Raw genomic sequence first — 23,233 nt, 5'->3', positions numbered from 1 at the left:
AGTTTTGCCCAAGAATACATACAGAACCATTTCAAACCACCCTTTCACCCAAAAGCTCTCTGGTGCTGTCAGTCTGGGTCCAGAAGGGCCTTTCAGCATCCAGACTCAGGGTTCACATACAACTTGCAGACAGAATTGCTCAATCACTCTTGAAAGTGTAATCCATTGCCTAACAGCTGAAAGTGTCTCTTCCATTACTGGAACTGGCTGCTCAGTATTGGGATTACTGGAAAGGGTTGTTACAATTGGGACATTTAATCAAATGTGCACATTTTCAGGAACTTTCTAGAAAGGACAGTGGGCCCTGCTTGATAAGGCAATGGATCCCAAGACAGAATGATGTAAGGAGAAGGCATGGGGGCAACCTTGAAGTGGGATGGGTACAGAGTGATGTTGGTGAGGTCTGGGAGGCAGTGAGAAGGAGTTTTTTTCATAACAAGGGAGAAACAGGTAGAAGCACTGGATTTTGACCAAAATTCCAGACTAAGCATAAGTTTGAGCTTCTATAGGGCTGTGTTCAGCTGGCTGGAGAAATTAGTGGGAGGCAAGGAGCCCTAATACCAAAGGTTTTCCCTGACTCTATAGCTGACTCATACAGGAACATCACGCTCCTCATGAAAGACTCATTTCTCCCACTTGTGCTTAGGGAACTGGATACAAAAATGAGCCTCCTGCTGGGACCCCGTTAGACACTCCATTTGCTGCCCCAGTTCTAGCCCTCATGGACTACCCATTCGTACATGCTACTGCAGATTCCTTCCACGGCGATGCTCCCAAGAAATGCTGTTTTTCCAGTTCCTAGAACCCAAAGGACTGCCTTCAAATTTACCAAGTCCTTGAATTTGAACATCTCTGACAAGGAGAACGAAAGCTCTCCCTCCCTGCAAACCATTTACAAATACTTCCTATCTAGACAGAAAGCAAGGAGGCGACAGGAACGGACTTAGGGACGCTCTAGCCTAAATCACAAAGTTTGAAGCCACAAGGACTTGCATTTGAAGCCTCTGACCAGCTCTGTGTTCTTGGGCAACTCCCGTAGGCCTTCTGAGCCTTGACATCCTCACACTAAAAACAAAACCAAAAAAGAAGCGCACAAAATAAACCTGTACACTGAGCTTAAATTTAGATTGGAAATGGTTTACAAACTGGCAAGCAGTATACAGTTATTATTATTGTTCCTTAATTCAACAATTAAGGGACATCGGCTATAGCAAGACAGTGAGTGCCCAGTGCTATATTTGCAAAGAAAATGAGTAAATCACCCATGGATGGAGATGAAACATATACTTAAAAAAAAAAAAAAAAAAAGATTCATTTATTTATTTTAGAGAGTCCTAAGCTGACTCCATGCTGAGTGCAGAGCCTGACACCGGGTTCAATCTCATGATCCAAAGGTCATGACCTGAGCTGAAACCAAGAGTTTGTCGCTCAACCAACTGTGCCACCCAGGTGCCCTTGAAACATATACTTTAATGTAAGTTAGGAATTGATAAATGTCATAAATCTCATTCCACTTCTGCTTAAAATAGATTGAACAAAACAAGATCTAATATGCAACCTTACTTTACTCCATTAGAATTTGGAAATAGGTTATAAAATTTCCCTTCAACTTTATTTGACAGAAAGAGATCACAAGTAGGCAGAGAGAGAGAGGGGGAAGCAGGCTCCCCACTGAGCAGAGAGCCCAATGTGGGGCTCAATCCCAGGGCCCTGAGATCATGACCTGAGCCAAAGGCAGAGGCTTTAAACCACTGAGCCACCCAGGCACCCCTTCCTTCAACTTTTAAACCTATAACTTAACTCTGAATCTTCTTGTTACTTGCGGTTCTCCTTGTCCCATTTGGTCAGTTTCTGTAGTTAAGGAAATGGAAATTCTAAATGCTAAAGAATGATAATGACATGCTGGATAATCCTAAAGAAAGTGATCAGAATACTAAAAGGCTTTGATATCAGGATAGACAACAAATGGATGGAGGAAGTAGAATTTAGCCAGAACAAGAGAAGATTCAGATGGAGTTGAAAACTTTCTTCAAATACCTAAAAGGCTTTTAAGTGGAAAATGTATTAGCTGTCTTTTCTGTGGACAGATGATGTTGCAAGGAAATAGACTTCCGATCAAAATAGGAAGTAACTTTGTAACCTTTAGAGAGTTCAACAAAGGAAAAAGCTGCCTTGAGAGCTAGTAAATTTCCCATCCTTGGAACTATGCTCATTTAAAAGAATATAATGGTAAATCCATTGCAAAATAACTTTGCAAAATCCATTGCAAAAAGCCTGCTTTTTGAAAAGTGGGCAAGCACCCCTCTGTTTACTTCTTTTATAAATTGCTCACTTGGCTAACTGGCACAAAATGAAAGTAGACCTCCATATTTCAAGACCCACCCATAGAAAGAGAACCAAACAGCACATTTAATGAGTCTGAAGGGACCTTTTATGAACTATTCAGTGAGCCTCTGCCATCATCAGGTCTCTGGGTTCCAGCCCCACTGATCCATGTCCCTTCCGGATTTTCTGTCAATTGTACTAAGTGAAATAACTCATTGTCATAGAGCCCTGCTTTACAATCCAGTTTTACTCATCAAGGGAATGTGTCTGCAATATGCACTTTCTCCAACATCCCTATCTCTTGAGCACATTATCATCAGGTACTTTTAGTGAAGGGGAGGTGGCAAATTACTTCAAACTGCATGAATTTCTGTAAGTGCAATAACATTCCTCAGTTTTTAAAGGGCATCTTTTTTTTTTTTTTAAGTTGTCATTTGAATTCAAACTCTTTGGAAAACATGCATAATAATCTTAATGATCCCATTGAGCAGTTTAAATTCAAATTGTGGAGCATTTGAAATACCATGCTGGCAGCACTTTCCATAAATTACTCTCAAATTCAATACATCCACACACACACATACACGCATGCACGCATGGGCACGTACCACACTCAAAAATCTCTAAATTACAGTTTCTCTTTTCTTGTCCCATTTAAATTGTGATTTGGTTGATAAATTAGAGCTGTAGTGTCTGCTTATAAATTTCAATATTATTTTTTTAAGAGAATAATTTTGTGTAGGCATACATATTTATTTCCCCTGAGGGTAAATGCAGCCTTGTTTTGTTAGAGGGTTCCCGGGTTTGGTGTGAGCATGTACTTGTGTTTGTATGCACACATGGGTGTGTGTCTTGGTGTCTGGCAACTCAAGACTCATTTACTTATTTACCTGGCACGTCATTCTGTATATCAGATTTTAAGGAAATGCTGGGAGACTGAACCAAAAAGCTCACTTCTGCTAAAGAGACTACTCACCTAGGATCTTTATAACGAGCTCCTACCTACAGCAGAATTGGACTAATTACATCTTGGGAATTTAATGATTAAAGGAAGTTCTTTCAGATAGTTGAGAGAAAAGACCTAATTTTCACTTCATTTCTAGTACCTTTGAAAATTAATATTTGCTTACAGAGTTTGCCAGTAAGATTTCAGAAACCAAAAATATATATATGCATGCTGGGAAACATTCTGTTTTTAATACACGGCCAATGTACGTCAATCCAGAATGTGGGCTCTATGCACAATTCCAAGCCTGTGCAATTCACAAGTGTAACCACAACTCGGCTAGGGGGAAAAATTTCCCTCTAATTTTGAAAATACGGTGTTCTTTGCTACTGAAATCCATCCACTTCCTGTGAAAAACAGTTGGGATGCTTGATAACACTTAAAACATCAATGCAACAGTAATGATTAGATACTTGGGAATAATTAGATTTTTAAAGACCGATTACAGTCTGTTTTGATGTGTTAGCCCTTAATGAAAGTTACAATTCACTGATTTACAAGAATAGCTGATACAAGAACAACCCACATTGTCTGCCAATGTTGGGCATGAACTGGTTAAAACAGAGTATCATGACTATACTGAGTGGTATTTAGAAGCTATTTCATAAAGTTGTGTATTTCCCTTTAAAATGATTTCTAAAAGGAGAGCTCAAATTGTAAATTAAAATCTATTCTACCCAAAGGGCAGCCGAAAACCTCTGCAGGGTTGTGGAAGTCAGAGGGAAAAATCATCAGTACCATCACCCACAAACGCGAGCTGAATGCCCGCAGAGTGTGAGGACGGGGCACGGAGCCTTCGTGGAGGCTGAGGGGAAAGAGGGGCATGACAAGCTCAAATAAATAGGGACAAGATTAGTCCCTCAATCTTTTGTGTCCCAAAGACAGTTCTTATGCTCATTATGCACTTAGCATTCTACAGGATATTTGTCTGTTGGGATGGCCATCTCTTTCAAACGGTGCGCTCCCCGAGGATTGGGATCCCATCTTTTTCAACTTTGTATCTCCGATTCCCTACACTATCTGAAATAGGGAGGGTGCTCGGTAAATAGTCGCTGGATGAGTAAGTGACTGAAAACCATTTCAACAGCCAACTGAGATGCAGTAGTAAGAAAACTCAACTCGGTCAGAAAATGGATGTCAGAGGCGTGTTTCGGTTTCTTTGCTATACGGGCCACCTTCTCTGGGCCTCAGTGTTCTCACATTTAATCTGAGACTAACACCTGCCTTGTGGGATTGCTGGGGACATCAGATGAAAACAAGTATAAAAGTACTTTGGGCACATGCATTTAAGTGTAAGGTATTATTATGCTAAGCAATTGGTACAGGTGGTAAATGCTGTAAGATATATAATTAACATAGCTGAAAAAACAGGTAGATTATTAAGTGAAGTTGCCTAATACCATGCAACGGTGACTCAGGGAATTGAGAATCAAGTTCTTCCTTGAGCAAGCCTAATAATCATCCTCTACCATGTAAAGGTAACAAATACCAAATGACAAATGGGCTGCTATGTGATTTAGGAAATTCGCATGGTTCTCTTTCATCTGGAAAAATGGCGCTCGTACTGGGCTTTGGTTTATTAACTGCAAAAAGAGGGGCTGGGGTTAGAGACTCTTCAAGGTCCTTTCCAGCTTCAATGGACAAATCCTTTGTCACTCAATTCTATCAGCAAAATGGACTTAAACTCTCTAGAAGTATGCACGTGCTTCTTTGCTAGCTTTTAAGTATCCACCTTCCTAGAAAAGGAAGCACAGCATCACCCTGGCCATCCCCTTGGCTCTTGTTCCTTGTGGTCTCAAGACAAGGGAATTTGGCCTTGTGATGAATCTCTTTAAGATGCCATCTGAGGAAGGTGATGGGTTCAGGATGATCTGCCATGTATACAGAAAAACCTATGCACCTGGAGATACTTTTTACCTCCTGTGCTCCCAAATTTTCTGCAGAATAGCACACATACAATGAATGCTCCATAAATCCTTCCTTACCATTAGGCTGATTTCTTTTCCTTTGATTCCAGAAGTTGTAAACTTCAACAAGGAAAATAAATATTCAGAAATTCAAATTCTGCTCGTTCATTTTTTTCCCCTTACCAAATCCTACTCTGCTTTCGGTGGGGTGGGGTGGGGTGGGGTGGGGTGTCTTTTTTGATGTTGGTCCCCTCCTCCCCCCACTCTCTGAGCTCCCACCACTGCCTGAATCTCTCTCCCAGATAAATTACGTCTTGTATTATGGTTGTGTGCATGTCTGGTACTCCTCATTCAGCTAAGAGCTCTGTGAGAGCATGGCTGAGTCTCGGGTTGCTTGTATACCCAACCACACCGAACCTGGCCTTTCGTATGCAAAAAGTGTTCATTCACTGGCTCTTACAATCGGCAAAGAGTTTACTCTTCAGTTAGAAATATTCAAGAGACATATGTTTAAATGCCTGCTTTTCCCAAGGCAGTGGAGACAGTAATCCCCTCCATTTCCTGGATCCCCCTATATAAGAACTCAGAAACACCCTTGAGCAGAATTGGGACCGCACAATTTCATAAAAACAACCTTCTTCGTTTTATTTTACTTTGAACTTAATTAATAGTAATGCTTAACCTTCCACCTCTTAATTACATTGGCAAGTGGGTGAGATTTACTGATCCCTGCATAAGGAGTTAATTCCAAAAGAGACTTCGACAAAGAGTACTTTATGGAGAATACATCGTTATTCCGGCAGCTTTGCTGGAATGACCTGCAGACACTGCCTGGCCAGACTCAGGCCGGTCTGGCTTCCTGCCACTCATGCCAGTTTCCTAATGATCTAATAGGAATGCACAACAACCCAGTAAAGAACTGAGTCTTTCTCTCTCTTTGGTCTTAAAAATGAGGTAAGGACTAGTGGGTTAAAGTGTATCCTTAAGGGAAAATGCAGCATGGCTCTGCAATGTTCTGAACATTAACAGAGCCCTTCTGAAAGTCTAGCAAAAAAATTTAAAGGCAACAAGATGCTCGATAAACACCTGTTAAATACCTAAGTACGCAGGTTTTTTACCAAGAAACAGGATATTCTAATCATTACTCCATTAACCAGAGTTGACAATGCACTCACAGACATATGGCCAGAAAATGTAATCCACTGCTATGGATTGAACTGTTTGCACCCCCCCGCCCCCCGCCCAAATTTGTATGTTGAAACTCTAACCCCAGCATGATGGTATTTGGAGCTGAGGTATGGGGTGATAATTAGGTTTACATGAGGTCATGAGGGTGGGCCTTCATGATGGGATTAGCATTTTTATGAGATAAGATACCACAGAGCTGTTCTCTTTCCCTCTCCTTGCTCTGTGGGGACAAAGTAAGAAGCCAGAAAGGGGGCTCTCACCAGAATCCTACCATGCAGACACCCTGATCTTGGACTTGAAGCCTTTAAAACTGGAGAAATGAATTTCTGCTGTGTAGACAATTAAGTCACCCAGTCCAAAGTATTTGTTACAGCACCCCAAGGTGACTGGTACAGTCATTAAAAGAAAAAGAAAGAAAAGAAAAGGGAAGAAAAGGAAAGAAAAGAAGAGAAAGGAGAAGGGAAGGAAAGAAAAGAAAAGAAAAAAAAAAAAGAAAAAAGAAAACAAGAACCAAAAACCCACACAAACTGAAAACTAAATTCCCCTCAGGGAGAGAGGTACTGCTCTGGGCACTATTTGGGGTGATGCAGAGTAAGGTCTGGGGTTGAAGAGGGAAAAGAGACACAAAGAACAACAGAACAAAATGAGCTTGCTCCTAAAGGAGCTTACAGTGAGAATCCACAAGGCTGAGATTGTGAGCAGATGGAACGTCGGAACAGTAAAGGGTTAAAACAGGTGAAGAAGTGAAACCAAGGTAGAGAGAAAAGCTCTAGGGACACAGAGGGTGGAGTGCTTGTCTTCAGCTTAGAGGAACAGAGGGAAAGATTCTCAAAACAGTGGTAACCAAACTGGGGCCTGAGGTTTATTAAAAAAAGACTTGCTGATTTAAAAAAAAATCCTATCTGATGACAGGCCATCTGTTAGCTTGAATTTACTTCAAGAGAAAGGTAGAGGCTAAGATTTAGAGTGCAGGAACTAGCTCAAAGTTCTGCTCTAATCCTATTCTAATTCCTCATTTTCCAAAGCCCTTGGTTTATTAAGCCTCGATTTTGTTAATTTGTAGAAAGGAAGGAATAGTAACAGTTCCCACTCGTCTGTCAGGGGTGGAAAAAGAATGACTATTGTGGCATTAGGAGAAAATCAGATTTACCACACGACACCCTGGTACATGCCTCTTCCTCCGTGAAGCCTTTTTGTCAACTGCCTCCTTTCCGCCCAAATGTCCCTCGTCTTCTCCCTCAGTCCTTTCCTATGAGACCCTGACACATATCGTATGATCTATTTTGTGGAAAACCTATTTGTGTATTTGTTATGCTTTATAATAGAATTTAGAGCCTGCCTAAACTAGACTATAAATACACATTTTTACTTTTCAAAGGGATATGTTTTAGAAGGTTCACTTTTATTCTAACTAATGTGTCCCAATGACTTAATGTAAACTGCCTCAGATATCTTTTAGCATTAATAAAGAGCCAGCCCAAAGAGTAAAGAACAGCTTCTGTGGAAGATATTTACTCTTCTTTCAAAAATTTTTTTTGATATAATTTAAAAACTCATTACATCCTTTCTGGCTTTTAAGGCTTAAACGATTCTAAGTGTCTCCATCCACCTGTGAGATCCCCGAGCACATCTTTCGCCTTTATCCTGGCATCCTGTTTTCCCATATTGTAAATGTAAAAGCTTTATTAAATAAGCTTTAAGTTAAAGAAGTAAACATTCTTTGAAGACCTACAATATACCAGGCTGTTGTCAGCATGAAGTGTTCAAATAGAGCACTGGCCATGTTACAATGATGATGCCAATCTTGCCCACATTCCTTGACTGCAGGGTGTGGGTGGGAGGGTGAGCAAAAGAGAGGGCCAGGGAGTAGATCACTTTTTCCTTTTTTTTTTTTTTTTTTTTTTTAGGTAAGCCTGGCTGGAGGCTGGCTTCCCTGGCTGGAGGGAATTACCATGTCCCATTCAAAGTCATCAGAACATCAGAGAAACTCCATTCAAACTCTGACAGTTTTCATCTGGGAGTCAGGTCTGTGTGTTTGACCTTGAGTGCGCCAGCTCTTATGATAATTCTACGACTGGAAGCTAGACAGCTGGCTTCACTCTCACATCTTTCCCTTCAATCTTTCACATTTACATTTCAGCAGTGACTGAAATGAGCCAAGTTCTCCTCTCTGCTTCATATATACACAGGGAGTCTCAAATCGAAGGTACACCAAAGGGCAAAGAGTCAAAGGCCTTCTTAGGAGGCACGGGAATCTAGACTGAAACCGGGTCCCTCTGGCCCCAAGCCCCATAAATATCAACGCATGGATGGCTCACCTAGTGTGACAGGACTCATGGAAAAGACGAAGATGAACAAAACGAGACCTCCCCACCCCCAGCCCAATCCCAACACAGCACACTCTCAACGGGGTTTAAACAGTAAGAGAATGTGTCAAAAACTCAAATGACTTCAACGCCAGTTGTAGGAAGTGAAATCATATCAGAGAGGAGGAAACAAAAGCATTACATTGGAAAAGGCCACGTCTATTTGGGGAAGTTTCAGGAAAGCTTTTTAAGATTGGCTGATACAGATTTTCAAACCATGGCAATGGGGAAAGGCACAAGGCAGACAGCAGCCAGGCAGGAGCACAGAGAAGTGTAAAATATCAATGTCCAGGAGAAGACAGTCCCATTTGGCCAAGTGTGGTAAAAAGAATGTGTAGGAGAAAGATGGGAGATAGTGAAGTATTTTGGGACTACTTCTTAGATGAGCTGGTCTAGAAATACAGACACGTGGATCTCAAAACTGAGCGTGCAGAAGAACCTCCCTCAAGAGCTTTGTAAAGGAGGCACATTTCTTGGCTCCTTGTGCAGAAATTCTGGGGAGTGGTCCAGAACTTTACTTTTTTAATGAGGACTTGACAGTGATTCCAAAACAGGTGACCTCTGACACATTTTGGGGAACCAAGCTCCAGAATCTCATGACTTGCTGCCGCCCCTTGGACGCTGGGAGCACTTGAACCTGCGGCGCGCAGGTAACATTCCAGAGATTTCTACGCTGACTCATAATAAATAGTCCTTTGAGGATTCAAGGGACGCCAAGTTCTCCTTTGTGGATTCTATTTGCACGTACCTGGGGCTTGGCCCTGTGAGGTTATTCGCTATCTAAAGGCACCACACTTGGATTTTTGCCCCCCCCCCCCGCCCCCGTCAGCCTCTCTGAACCCCTATTTAGCCACCGAGGTAAGAAATATTACTTTCTATTTGTGGGGAAACAAGGTGAAATAATGGAGGAGAATGCAGAACAGCAGCTAGTCAGGCTGGGTGTGAATGTCTGACTTTACATTCCATGATTTTTTTCTTGAAAATCATTTGTTGCCTCACACCAGGCCCGCTAAGTGAAAGATTGAATGTCTTACCTAGGACTCTTGAACTTATTTTCAGGTTTATTTTTAACATTGATTTTAAAGCATAAACATATACACACTCTCTCTCTCTCCTCTGTCCCAATTCTTTCCTTCTAATTGGAAACACAAGGTTATAGACATTTTTCTCTTTTGAGGGTACAGAGCGGCTCCGAAGACCCCACTAACACAGGTTACGTGCTGTATCTGGGTAATTATCATTCCTTTATCCTTTGAGAGACAAACGAGAAATATGAAAGGAAACGAGGAACAGACTCCTTCCCTGTTTTCTTTCTATCCTTTTATCTCTAAAGTAGGAAGTTTACTGAACGCTGCCAACAATTCACTCAGCCTAATGAAGTGTACAAGTAATAGGATTAAATAATCTTAAGCCATTATTACAGTGGCCTGATGCTGACATTCATCCAAACTCTGGCAAACACCGAGTGGTGAGTTCATGCTTGATTTAAAAATAAACAAACTAGGGCAGTGGGAAGGTTCTAGCATAAAGTTTCAGAGGCAATGAACCTGGAAATCTGAGACTCTCCATCTTGGTTAGCGCTGAAGCAAACTTTGTCCTATTTCTACACTCTCCAACCAAAATTTATGGAATCCAACATTTTCTAGGGATGTTGCTCTGGAGTCTGTAGCCACATATGATTAAACCTCTTCATGTCAGTCCCAAAGAAAGCAGCTCTTTGAACAGCATCATCAAGGTTCATGGTTTCTATTCCTGCCTCTGCCATTAATAAACCATATAGCCTCAGGCAAACTAGTCAGCTTTCTTGGGCTTCAGGTGTTCTCAGCTGTAAAGTGACGTTATTGAATTTCTAAGATTCCTTCCTTCTGGCCTTTAAAATGCATTCTAATTCTACAACAACAGAAATGAATATACTTTGGGATAGGAACTGGAGAAAAAGGTTTTACTCAGCGAGCCTCTTCCGTGTTCTGGGCAATGTGCCTGCAGCTCTTTCCCTCCCCGCCCTCCCCACAGACTCGGAGCCTGCAGGGATGTGGTGAGCAGGAGCCTTGATCAGCAGAGGGCTGGGGGCTAGCTGGGGAAAAGGACTAAATAAAAACGTTTACAAGGGGCTGTGCAGTAACTATTCCCCCTCCCACAAAGCCTTGCTCTTGTTTAATTACAGGGTGATGATGTGAATGCATGTTGAAGTGAGAGGTGCTTTCCAAAACATATTCAATCCCCAAATCATTTTGCTCATGGGGTAATTATCCTTGTAAAATTTTATAGCATTCTTCACTTAGATCATTGATGCTTTTAAAGGTTTACCTTTATATTTTATGGCTTTTTAGGTATTTTATATTTTATAGTTTTTGTTTTTAGGTATTTTATAGTTTTTGTTGCTTCTTGTATAGGGCTTTTTTTTTCCTGTTATGTTTTCTAAACCAAAATTTATAATTTTAATTTTGTTACTAAACTTTTATTATTCTTTTTTAAAAGATTTTTATTTATTTATTTGACAGACAGAGATCACGAGTAGGCAGAGAGGCAAGCAGAGAGAGAGAGAGGAGGAAGCAGGCTCCCCGCTGAGCAGAGAGCCAGACGCGGGGCTCGATCCCAGGACCCTGGGACCATGACCTGAGCCAAAGACAGAGGCTTCAACCCACTGAGCCAACCAGGCGCCCCAACTTTTATTATTCTAAGACTTTATATTTTTTTGTTTTTCCAGAATAATCATATCACCTATAAATATTGCTACCTCTTAGTCTTAACGATTTTGAGTGAAAAAGTCTCGGAAAAATGGGTATGACAAATGTTACTCATTTAAAATTAAGAAACACTACACACAAGTGACACTATATTTTTAGAGATATGGAGTCAAAATATGAAGAAATGCATGGGTAGGATAAAAAACAGATTTAGCATAATGACTACCTCTGTATGAGAGTTTTGGGAATGTGAATAGGGATAAGGACCTAAGGGTTTCAATAGAATTTCTAATCTTTTATTTGTTAAGACTAGATACAGGGTATGTGAAATTTCATCATATTATGCTTTATATCTTTATGTGTTAGAAATACTACATAATAAATTAAAATATATATGTAAAACAAAGAAAAAGTTATATGTGTGAAAGTTTGTATAAGACTTTGCATTCCACAATTCTCATTATGAAGGCTAGAATGTTAAAACCAGTATTAATATAATACCAGTAATCCTATGGATATCCAGAAAGATATTGGAAGAAGGTTGGCTATCAGTTTGTTTTATGCTATTAAACACATATTTTCCTTTTGTGTTCTTGCAACTGTTTTTGTCTAAATAAGGATGTAGGATAAATTTCATTAAATGCCCTTTAGGCATTTAAGGAGATGACTGGTTTATTAACATTGGATATCTATATGATGGATTAGGTTAAAATGTCCCTTGTATTGTCCTAACATTGAATTACCTGGGATGTTTCATTTTGTGGCACTCAAATTTGCTAATACTTCTGTTAGGGTTTCTGTGTGGGAGAAAGTCAGATGAGCATACTTTTCTTTGGGGGGCAACCTGGTTTGTTAATAATATTATTAACCATGATCAGGGTAGCTTTCTAAAATGATCTGAGAAGCTTATCTTCTCTTGCTAAGCTCGGAAAGTTGAACCCGCACAGCAATCATTCGTTCTTTTAAGATCTGAGAAGTCCTCTCAGTGAAATCTCCTGGTGCTTTCTCAGGTGGTAGGTCTGCATTCCATCTGTGTTTTAGGGGGTTATTCAAGTGCTCTTCCATTGCATCTTAAGGACACACAGATCATAGCCTGTTCCATAAAATTTTAAGTGCAATAATTTTTAAACATCTTCTACACATATGCTAAAGAGGTTCTCTTTCATTCCTAGTCTTCTGTAATTTCTGTTTCCCTCTCTTTCTCATCTTCCCTGGATGCTTATTTTATTTCTCTTTTCAAAGAATCATCTCCTGGACCTAAAAATTCCAGTATTTTTCAGTTTATCGATAACTGCCTTTAACGATTTCCTTATTCCTGTAGGGTTGACTTTGTTGTCCTTTTCTAAGTCTATAGATTAATATATATGCACCCTTTCTTTTGCAATTAATGATCCTAGCTGTACTGGAATTGAGCTCTGGCTGGGTCTCATTCTGGCTGTCATGCAGTGTTATCGTCAGCACTACTTTCTACGATGTCTTCAACCCACGGGTATGCTTATTTGTTTATCCTCTGATAAGTTTCTTGTCTTGCTATACTGTTATATGCAACTCTGTGAGCCCAAGTGGGAAATGTCTATGTTTGCCTCTTAGACTATGAGAGGATATTTCTTTAAACCTTCCATGGAGATTTGGAAAGAAGATTGGACCGATCATATTAATCACATTACTCAACTTCCATAACTGGTTTGTCAAAGATTGCACGGAATGTGTTAGTTTTATAAAGCATATGTTTTAACCATTTTCAGCTCATATTTCATCAATATTTTTGTATTATATATTTCAACGAAATGATATTTAATGAAGAAAGGCTCAGGGCTGTTCCTCTGGAACTGTGGCCTTTATCAATTAAGTAATATACTTTGGCCTATGTAATAGTTTAGTTCTGAATTGTACTTTGTCTGCTATTAATAGTAGGTGATGAATATTATTTTCTTTTAGCCTGAATTTGTTATTCATCTTTTCCTTTCTCTTTAACTATGAGTTGTATTGGTTCATTGCTTATCACCATTTTATTAGCCCTGGATTTCCTGGATTTATACTTAAATTTAATTAATTTATTTGTCTGCTGGAATATTTCTCTGAGTCTTTTTTTTTTTTTTTTTTCCAGAAAAGGTATGTAGGTGATATATATTCCTTTTGAACGCCCATGGAAGATACTTTGAATGCCCTTTGGAGAAGGCAAAGTTTGATGCACCGTCTTGTAACAAAAGCAAGTTACTAATTAGTACAGATGGTACGATCCCATCTGTGTGTGTGTGCCGTGTGTCTATGCCTGTGTAAACCACATGTGTACAGATGTATGGTTTTATCTATACACAGAGATATTGAAATAGAAAAGGAGTCTGTGGTAAAATATAAAGTGTTATATTATTTAGAAGGGGGAACTATGCATATTTTAATACATTTTCTCATTTTTCTCTAGTGAGCATATAATACTTAAAAACAGAGTTGTAGTTTTTTAAAGAACGACTACCATAAGAAAGGATATTTTGAGCTTAATATTTCTCTAATATGTCCAAAAATAAGGCAAAAGCCACTTTATAAAATTCAGAATGTAGGCTAACTGTAGTTTTTTAAACTTGGCAGCATGAAAAAAAGGTAATAGAGAAAAAATTAATTACGAGCAAAGAAACCTAGGAATAACAAATGAAATTTCCAGTGACTGGTTGGGTGCATGAAAGGAGGGGGACTTGAGAATCAAAGGCCAGGTCAAGTCTTGGATCTGACGGTCATGCTTTATGTAACAGAGCAAGCTGACTTTTTCTAAAACTCAGCTGCATATTATTGGAAAGGCAGACAATAATAATTGTACTATTTTCTAGGATCATTAGAGGGTGACATAAGTTAAAAGAAAAGTGCTCTATAAAATAGAAAGCACTAAACAAATGTTATTATTATGATTATTTTTAACCATAAAAAGCAGGGTTTCTCCTTGAAACCTGAGGCATTTCAGGGAGAGCCACATGTAAATGCTCAAGCAAAGACAGAGAGCTTGTGTTTTATTGCCAAAAGAAGTTGAGTATATCAGATTCTGGAATGCTGGAAGGCACGATTTACGTGGCCATCAGTTCAAATGTTGGAAATGGAAGGCTTTAACCACAGAGGGTTATCAGTACCTTTGTTATCTTTAGGAAGTTGAATATTCGTTTCAGGGGGTTAAGCTGTCCCTAGCCTTAGTTTGTTTTTTGTTTTGGAAATATCAAAGCCGTTATCAAGTGGGACCGATAATTCCCCCATCCCACCCCCGCACTGGTCTGTTTCACAAGGTTCTGTTAGGAAGAGTGAAGCACAACAAGGGTGCTCTGGAGCACTGTCATGTGTGGGGGGTGGGTGTGCAGAGATAGGGAAGGATCACTAATAGTTGGCATGGTGAAATCGCTCTAGAGGACACTTGGCAGATGTCCCTCTTTCTTGAAGCATTTTCTCCTTTCCGGGAGAGTGCTTGAGGGATACTGATGAATATCAAGAAGCAAGTGTGTATGCAGGTGTGCTTGGTGTGAGGGGGAAAGAGAGAGAGATGCTCCTGGGAGGTGAGGAAGCAGGGGTGGGCCATGAGAAAAGACAAGAGTAGTTCTCAAGGATTTTTCAGCATTTGTCCAAACTCTAAGCTCCTTTTCCAACACCCACATAAAGCACTGGCCATAACTGCCTTTAAAACACTATTGGGAGGAACTGAGCATATAAAAGGACAACTTTCCTGCAGAGGTAGGAGCCTGTGGCCATTTAGGGACATAAGGGAGCAAAAGGCCGCGAGCATGTTGGCCACGGATGTGTCAAGCTCAGGAACATTGCAGTGTTTAGTCTCCTGCGGAGCTGGCCTCCGCTTTCCTGAGGCCTTTTAATCACTTGGACTTTAATTCTAATAAAAATGTCTGTAGCAACTTCCACTGTTGGAAAGTTAGAAGCTGGATTTGATCCACTCTGAGTAAGAGCCCTGGTTTAGGGGAAGATGCTTGGCTGCCATTTCGTAAACAGACTTCTGCTGAGAATCTTGGATGTGCTATGTCTCGGGCCCAGGCTCCTCGGCAATGCTAAGGACACAGCAGTTCTTCTGTTAACCTATACTTGTGGCTAAACCTGTCTCGTTCAGGACAGAACACATAAGTGGGAGGCACGGCTGTTGCCCCTCATGCTCATACCAACAGAAAAATCTTCTCAAGCAAAGCATGAACCTCTTCTTCTCCTGTATGTCCTCATATTCCTTCTATGACGTCTATTTATTTCAGTATTTCCATAGCAACTGTAGCTATGAAATTACCCCAAACACAGAGGATTTCTAAATTGTATCAGATTATGCTAAGGGACAAAGTGATGATAATAACGTTATTAATGGATCAAGCCCCTCTATTAGTAAACAATTTCATAATGTATAAAATATCACAACTGGTCATTCCTTTTCTTTGAAGACAGGGAAGAAATTACTATCTCCCTTTCATCAATGAGGATACTGGTACTCAGAAATTAAATGACTTATCCAAGGTCATACCAGGAGACCAAGGTCTAGAAGCAACATATTCTATTTATATCACCTTACTTCTCAAGGAAGCTTAGTACTCGTAATTTTAATCTGTTCGTTTATACAACTCCATAAAAATAATCAAAACTAAGCTTTTAAGAGATCACCAAAGTTGAGAAGCATCTTAGTGATTTTACTAATAACTATACAAACGTAAATTAAATAATTATTATAGGGGTGCCTGGGTGGTTCTGTTAGCTAGGTTTCTGACTCTTGAATTTGGCTTGGGTCAGAGTCTCAGGATCCTGGGATGGAGCCCCACATCGGGCTCCATGCTCAGTGCGAGCCTGCTTGTCCCTCTCCCTCTGCTCCTCTCCCCACTTGAGCATGCTCTCTCTCTCTCTCTCTCAAATAAATAAGTAAAATCTTTAAAAAAATAACTGTCACATACGGCACTTATTAAATTGGTTCAAATTAAATATAAATAAACCTCTTCAACAGTGGATAGGTTATAGTTTAACATATGGTTTCACATTGCTGATGGTTCTTTGAATTTGAGAAATCTTTCTAAAGAAATCTAGCAAAAGTTCTCCAAATTGCTGCAAAGTAAACTTGGTAATATAAATTAAAGAATTTATGCTAAGAAAAAAAATCCAAAGTAAAAGAATATAAAACTTTCACTCAGCTATTTATAGGCATGTTATTTACAATACTGAAAGAATGGAAAACACCCAATACCTTTCTAGTGGCAAATACCTTTAAAATTTAGTATGCAAACATAATGTAAAACTAAATGGAAAAAACCTAAAAAATAGAGATTATTAACAGTGGAAAACTATATACATATTTATATTAGGTCAACCAATATAAAACACAAAAGAAAGCATATATAAAATGATTAAAGAGAATTATAGTGCCTTGCAGAACCAAACCAGTTTAATTACAGTTACGTATGTGCAAGGATTAAGGATTCAAGAGATAACAGGAAAACGTGAATAATCACTGGAGCAAAGATGAAAACATAACTGGCATATTTTCCCTCCAAATTATGTAAATGGTCAATTTCAATATGATCTAAGTTGATCAATAATTAATTTAGGCAAGAAGAAATTAAATTTACATTAGATGAGTCTCCTTTCTAAACTCAGAGCATAGAACATGGGTGGTCTTTACACAGAAATAATGAACTAAACCATAGTCATGAATATTCTGATTCTATTACAAAAAAAAAAAAAAGAAAAGAAAAGAAAGCACACTGACTGAGGCCCAGGGCCTGGATTTTCTTCACTTTGTTTATACAGGATGTCTCTTGGACATCAGTTTCCACCAATGGAACAAGACGCAGCTTGACCAGATGCCATCGCAGGTGTTTCTGTTCGAAGAGCTTTGGTTCCAAGTGACATACAACCCTAGGATCCTCCTTACCACACACTTCTGTCTTCAAAACCAACTTGCTTCATTTTAGACTCTCAGCTTCCCTGATCCCCTCAAAAGAAAACTCTTCACATTTCTGGTGTGGCAGCTTATTGGACTTACGAAAAGTCCCAAAGAAATTAAAATGCTAAAACATCCATCTGAGAGCTGGAGGGCTGTGCTGAACTCTGAAATCAATATTGAACAGGGTCTCTGAATACAGCTTAACTGAATTCTGATAAGAATTAAATTACATTTTAGAGTCACCATGGATAGATCTCATAAAGAAAAATCTTGATTAAAGGTTCTTCTGAGGGAGAAATGTTAAAAAGGATAGGAAGAATTTCCATTGTTTGAATTCACTCTGCTCTTCCGAGGATGTGATTAAATATTTCCCAGATACTCTTCTTTGTCATAAGCACAGTCTAGCAATAGGGCAACCAAAGCAGAAGGAACTACCAACTCAAGAATCACTGAGCTCCTCATGCCTGGCCTGGAGAGCGAAACCTGAGCCCACACACAGTAGAAATCCATAATTTAGCCAGACAACACTTTTCTCAATCTTATTACACACTCAGAAGGGCAAGAAAAGCATTTAAAAATGGGACAGGGGTATGCCTGTGAGGCTTAAACAATTCGCTAAAGTCCAAGGAGTCACACGGCACATGTAAAGTCCTCATATTCAGAAGTATTAAATATGCCAGAAATCTTACCAAAATTTATCTCAGAATAACATGCATTCCATTACCATTCCTTGGGCAGGCCAAGTATGCTTTACAGGATTGCCTCATTTCATCTTCACAAGCCTCTGGGGAAAATCCTGCAATGACCCCCATATTTATGGGGGGACTGAGGCTCGGAAAGAGCTCTCTCAAGGAGACAAAGCCTTAAATGATGAAATGAAATTCAAACCATGTTCCTCACACCATGTTACACCATTTCCCAATATTGCTCATACAATCCTTAGCCCTGAGGGATACAAGAAAAAATGAAGGAGACTGTCACCAGAGCACCACTTAAGTAGAAAAAATCAACAATGCAGTCCAAGAAAGGATGAAAAACACAGCAGTGTGGTCACTTCGTATAAGGACGAAGGGCCACAGGTGCTTCTAAAGGTTCTGTGGACATGACTGCCACAGAGTTTACTGCAATAAGTAATTTCATGTGCTGGCCCAAAGTCACTGTCCATGCGGTCTGTTTACAAAGGCAGGGGATTTTGTATTGTTTCTCTTTTCAATAAAGATTTTAAAGGGTGATATTTGAAACATTCTTATTTCCTAAAGAGGTAAACTTCTGTTCAGTAGACTTTCCCTCATAGATGTAACTGCTCCCTCCCGCCCCTCAATCAATAGGACATTACTGTCTGCTTATGTTCTAGACAAACTAAAAATGTGTGCTGTCAGCAGAGACTACAGGACTAGGGGTATGAAGGACTGAATATAGCCTTGGCTGTGTCCCCAGTGATGGAAGGGAAGAGGTCATTTTCCTCCTTTCTGTGATTCTGTATTCTCATGTCTACAAAGAGGACTTGGTTTCCAGCACCAGCACTGTGTGGCACTAGTACAATGCGATATGTACTTAAGTTAATTTGTCTTTGGGGAGTAAAATGAAATAAAATTGAACCTAAGAGATGCAAAACAATATTAAATCCTGCAAGATCTTAATCTTGAACAACTTTCAGATCTGTTCTGTGGACTCCAGGGCTGCAATGAGTTCAAGCCGGCAGGTCATGGGAAGATACTGACAGGGCCAGAACTTCGGCAGTGAACTTGAGCCTCGGGGTTCTGCAGAGCTAGGTGTAACTCCTGAGACCTTGCACCCAAAGCTTCCTTTATGTTTGCAAAAATGCACCAATTTTCCACTAACAAGTGTTAAACAGATTAAAAACATGCAGCAAGACAACAAGGAAATGTATTTTTAAGTTTAAAACCAGTTTATATTCATTCATCAAATTGCTGTATCAGAAGATAGCTTAATGTGTAGATTTAAGTAGCCTGGGAAATAACGAAGATAGAATATGTTTTAGCCACCCAGCTATGTTATTAAAATATAGTTGTTGTGTTCTTAAAAACAAAACAGAACAAAACAAACTCAATTATTAGCTCAGTCAGCCTACTGTTCATCTTCCTTTAAGGGAAATTCATTTCCCTGTATTATAAAGGATCTATCTGTTCGCATCATTGAAAACCTGCTGGGTTCTGTAGGCTGGAAATCTTCTGGGTGGAGAAGAGGTGATTCAAAGGTCCCAGGAATTTGAAAGAGCACCGGGGAGTCTAGAAGCCCAGCAGTGTTTCTTTACAAATACTGGCAAATTCAAATGCAGGGTGAGACCTAATAACAAGAGGTAGGACAATGCCACTTGGGAAAACTTTTGCTGTGCAGGGGTGTGTGTGTGAGCTTGTATGGTACATGCCTGAAAGGCACAAGGGGATGATCTTCCCAGCAGACCACTAATTGATGATGAACAGATCTTCCTACCATGTCTTTCTGACCTTACAGAAATAGGGGACAACTGGAAAAAATTAAGATTTGCCAATCTACACACACACACACACACACACACACACGCACGCACACTTTGAAATCTGGGGAGAAACAAAGATCTGCTGGCTACATTCTATCTGGAGCGACTGGCATTCTGCCAAAGAAGACATCTTTGCAAAGCACCCGAGGAGCAGCAGAGCAGAACGTGAACTTACAATGTAGCAGGGCTCACAGTAAGCTTTCTTCTCCACGGCATAGAAGGGCTGTCCCCGGAGCTTGTTGCTGCAGATGATGCAGGTGAAACAGTCCACGTGGAAGACCTGATCCATGGCAGTGCATCCCGTCCCTTCTCCAACGACATTCTCCCCACAGCGAGCACAGCGGCCTGAAAGACAGAAAAAGGGATTGACTCCTGAGAATATATCAAGGAACGCTTTCAGTCTTTCTAGGGCTGAAGGCAACATAGAGGAGACAGCGGACTCAAAATGGCAGCAGCAGCAACAGGACCGACACCACCACTGCTGCCGCCACCAGGAGCAAGATCACTGGGGTAGAGCCACCCCTGGCCCGAGTATGGCTGCCATGATGGGGATTTTCCATGAGGCATTTGAGGACCTGAACCTCACAGCTCAAGGACCTACAGAAAGTGACAGAGTAGAAGTCAGATCTCCTGATGCCGAGGCCACTGCTGTGCCTCTAATCTCACACCAAGTGTAAGAGGAACATGACTCAGCAAGGTAGCCTTGGAAGGCACATCTAGAAGGTCTTTCTGCTTAGAGAGTCTCCATGTCTGGTTAGACGGTGGGGGTAAAAAAACAAAAAACAAAAAAAAACAAAAACAAAACCAAAACCAAAAACAAAAAACCCTTCAACTCCTTTCAGAAAAGCCCAGGTTGTAAAATCTCTGCATCCAGCCCTCAGTGATAGATCAAAAACAAGTCCCTTTTATTTCTCGACAGTTCCGACAGCTAGAAAGTTCCTTCTCATACTGAGCCAGACTGCTTCCTCAAGCTAACTGCTACCCAGTACTTCCACTTCTGTTTTCTAGGGCCTCGTGAAACTGTCTCATCTCTTACACCTGACACCGTTCAAGTTATTACAACTCAGTTAGTATTGCCTCCAAGTCTGATCCTGTTTGAACATCCCTAAAACCTGTGATGGTTCCATAGACTCTAGGGTTTTAAATCCTGAGGTCTTAGTTGTCACCGTCCAGCCCAGTGTTCTGTAAACTTCCAGCATTCTTAAACTGATTTATGGGGCATCTGGACCACATGTGGACATCAGATTTAGGTTTAAAAAATTTCATTGTTTTAAATAGGAATAAGAAAACATAACTGAAGACAAATATTTATGTCAGTGTGAGGCATTGTGCTGGCTGCAGTCTGTATCTCGATCTGGTTCTGTCATGGGAATCTTAAGCCAGAGGTCAGATCCACATCCAGTTTTCCTTCCTATTCTTTACTTCTATAAGTAAGAAGTCTTCACAAATAATTATCGGTCACTGGGAATGTCAACAAGAATCGGGGGCTTTAACACATAAGCTGTAGCAAACCTCAGGCTTCCCCTGTGCCAGGCATCTTCGAGGTGCTTCTAGACACGTTAACTCATTTCATATTGATAGCTCCCTATGTCATAGGTCTGCTACTGTCTCATTTTATAGATGAGGAAACTGAGTCACAAAAAAAACAGTTAATGAAATTCAAATTCAAGTAGTCTAGCTTCAGAGTCCATGGTTTTAACCACTATGCTGTCTGGCTTCTGTTTCCTTCTGTGTATCAGGATTGAACATAGAGCTGACATTATGGGGAGATTTCTCACTGAAGACTGCTTTCAGCACTCCATCACATTGGATTGACAATCATTTCACACCTACAAACGGGAGGGCTAAATGTTTCAACTTGGGAGAAAAGAGGCAAATATATTTCTAATCCTCTCTGGTTATATTGGCACTGGAAAATATTCCTATATGCGCTGTTGCAGGACTCGAATGTATTTTTAAAATATAACCCAAACTACAGATCATTTTTTTGCCCTAAGAAATAAGAAATATCAAGTACTGGAAAAAAGAGTTAAATTCCCGGAAACTGAGCTGTCTCCACTATAGTTGACATTATGAAGTCCTGATATCATAGTCTTGATATCTGATAAAAGCTTTTGTAATAACTTTGTGGCTTATTCTACAAACTTCCACGCCAGAGTTATTCTGTTTTTATCTATTTATATCTGTTTTTATCATGAGATGCATAACCTTAGAAAGTTGCCTTTAAAATTATGGACTTTCATTGCCTTTAGTAACAAAATTAGGTTATTGCATATGACACTTGTTTTGTGAATACACCTGTATTCATTATTCAGGGAAAAAACTCCAACAGCTTAACTGGTTTACTAAAAAGTTCACTGTGCTATGTTTGAACTCAATGCTACACTCCTCAAAGCTTCATGTCACTATCTGTCATTTCATCACAGAAAACACATTGTAATTGTAGGCCCATGGATCACCAATTCATAAAATCCTATTTTTTAAAGAGTCATCATCATACTTAGTATTCAAACTTTTCCTTTATAACTGTTTGTGCAAACTTACACATTTATCTTAGAATTTACAGATTCACTTCTAATATTTATATTGGAACCCTCTTTTCACCAAAATCTCCATTTTTAATATTAATCCAAAGTGGTATTTATGGTATTACCTTTATTACTATTTTTCCTGCCTTCACTGAATCATATTGAAATCACTGATCTATTTTGTTGAACTGAAGAAATAATGTAATACAATAGTGATAATGAAAAATATAGGTTTAGCAGCTGCAGCAGAAAAAAAATACATACTAATGACATGAAAATACTCAAATTCTACATTTCAAATGTGTTAAATTCAAGTCAACAGAATTATTTTTATTGATTACTCTTTCCCCTTTAGACCTTAAACAGGGCTCCCTGAGAGTTCACCAGGGACTAGTAATGATGTGTGAGCCACACCCTGGGGGAAAAAAATTATGGCTAAATGTCACAGTCTACTGGTCATTGCCTCCATAAGACAACTGAAGGTAGAGATTCTGATCTGGACAATGGCTGGTCCGAGGTATAGTCTCTGGAACCCTAGAGCTAGAGTCTACATAGTCTACAGAGAGTTTGCTTGCTAACTCCCAAGGACACAGGAGAGAATCTCAATCACTGATTAGAGAGAAAGATGAGGGGAGACCCCTAAAGGTCAGGCTGAAAAGACAAGTTTTGAAATTTTCATTCTGTTCAACAAACGTTCCCCAGGTATCTGCTCTTCGCCAGCACTATATTCTGCTTCTGTGTGATCTACGGAAATGGATTCGATGATGTCAGTGCCTTTTACAATTACTGTAAGACTCTATACATTTTATAATCACATGGAAAAAGGTGCCAAG

The 23,233-nt window shown here is 39.8% G+C and overlaps 1 protein-coding gene across 3 annotated transcripts in view; it reads right to left on the bottom strand.

Moving 5' to 3' along the window:
- LPP (LIM domain containing preferred translocation partner in lipoma) overlaps positions 1–23,233 on the bottom strand; it is a 431,103-nt gene that overhangs the window by 88,507 nt on the left and 319,363 nt on the right. For all 3 annotated transcript variants that reach the window (XM_032875624.1, XM_032875625.1, XM_032875626.1), the window contains one exon: positions 20,048–20,217. In XM_032875624.1, the coding sequence (XP_032731515.1) occupies positions 20,048–20,217 (170 nt within the window). The remainder of the gene's footprint in view (positions 1–20,047; positions 20,218–23,233) is intronic.

The sequence above is a fragment of the Lontra canadensis genome, unplaced genomic scaffold, assembly GCF_010015895.1.
Source record: "Lontra canadensis isolate GAN:19392208 unplaced genomic scaffold, GSC_riverotter_1.0 scaffold56, whole genome shotgun sequence".
Lineage (NCBI taxonomy): Eukaryota > Metazoa > Chordata > Mammalia > Carnivora > Mustelidae > Lontra > Lontra canadensis.
The sequence above is the reverse complement of the archived record's forward strand: the minus strand, read 5'-3'. Positions and strand labels throughout refer to the sequence as shown.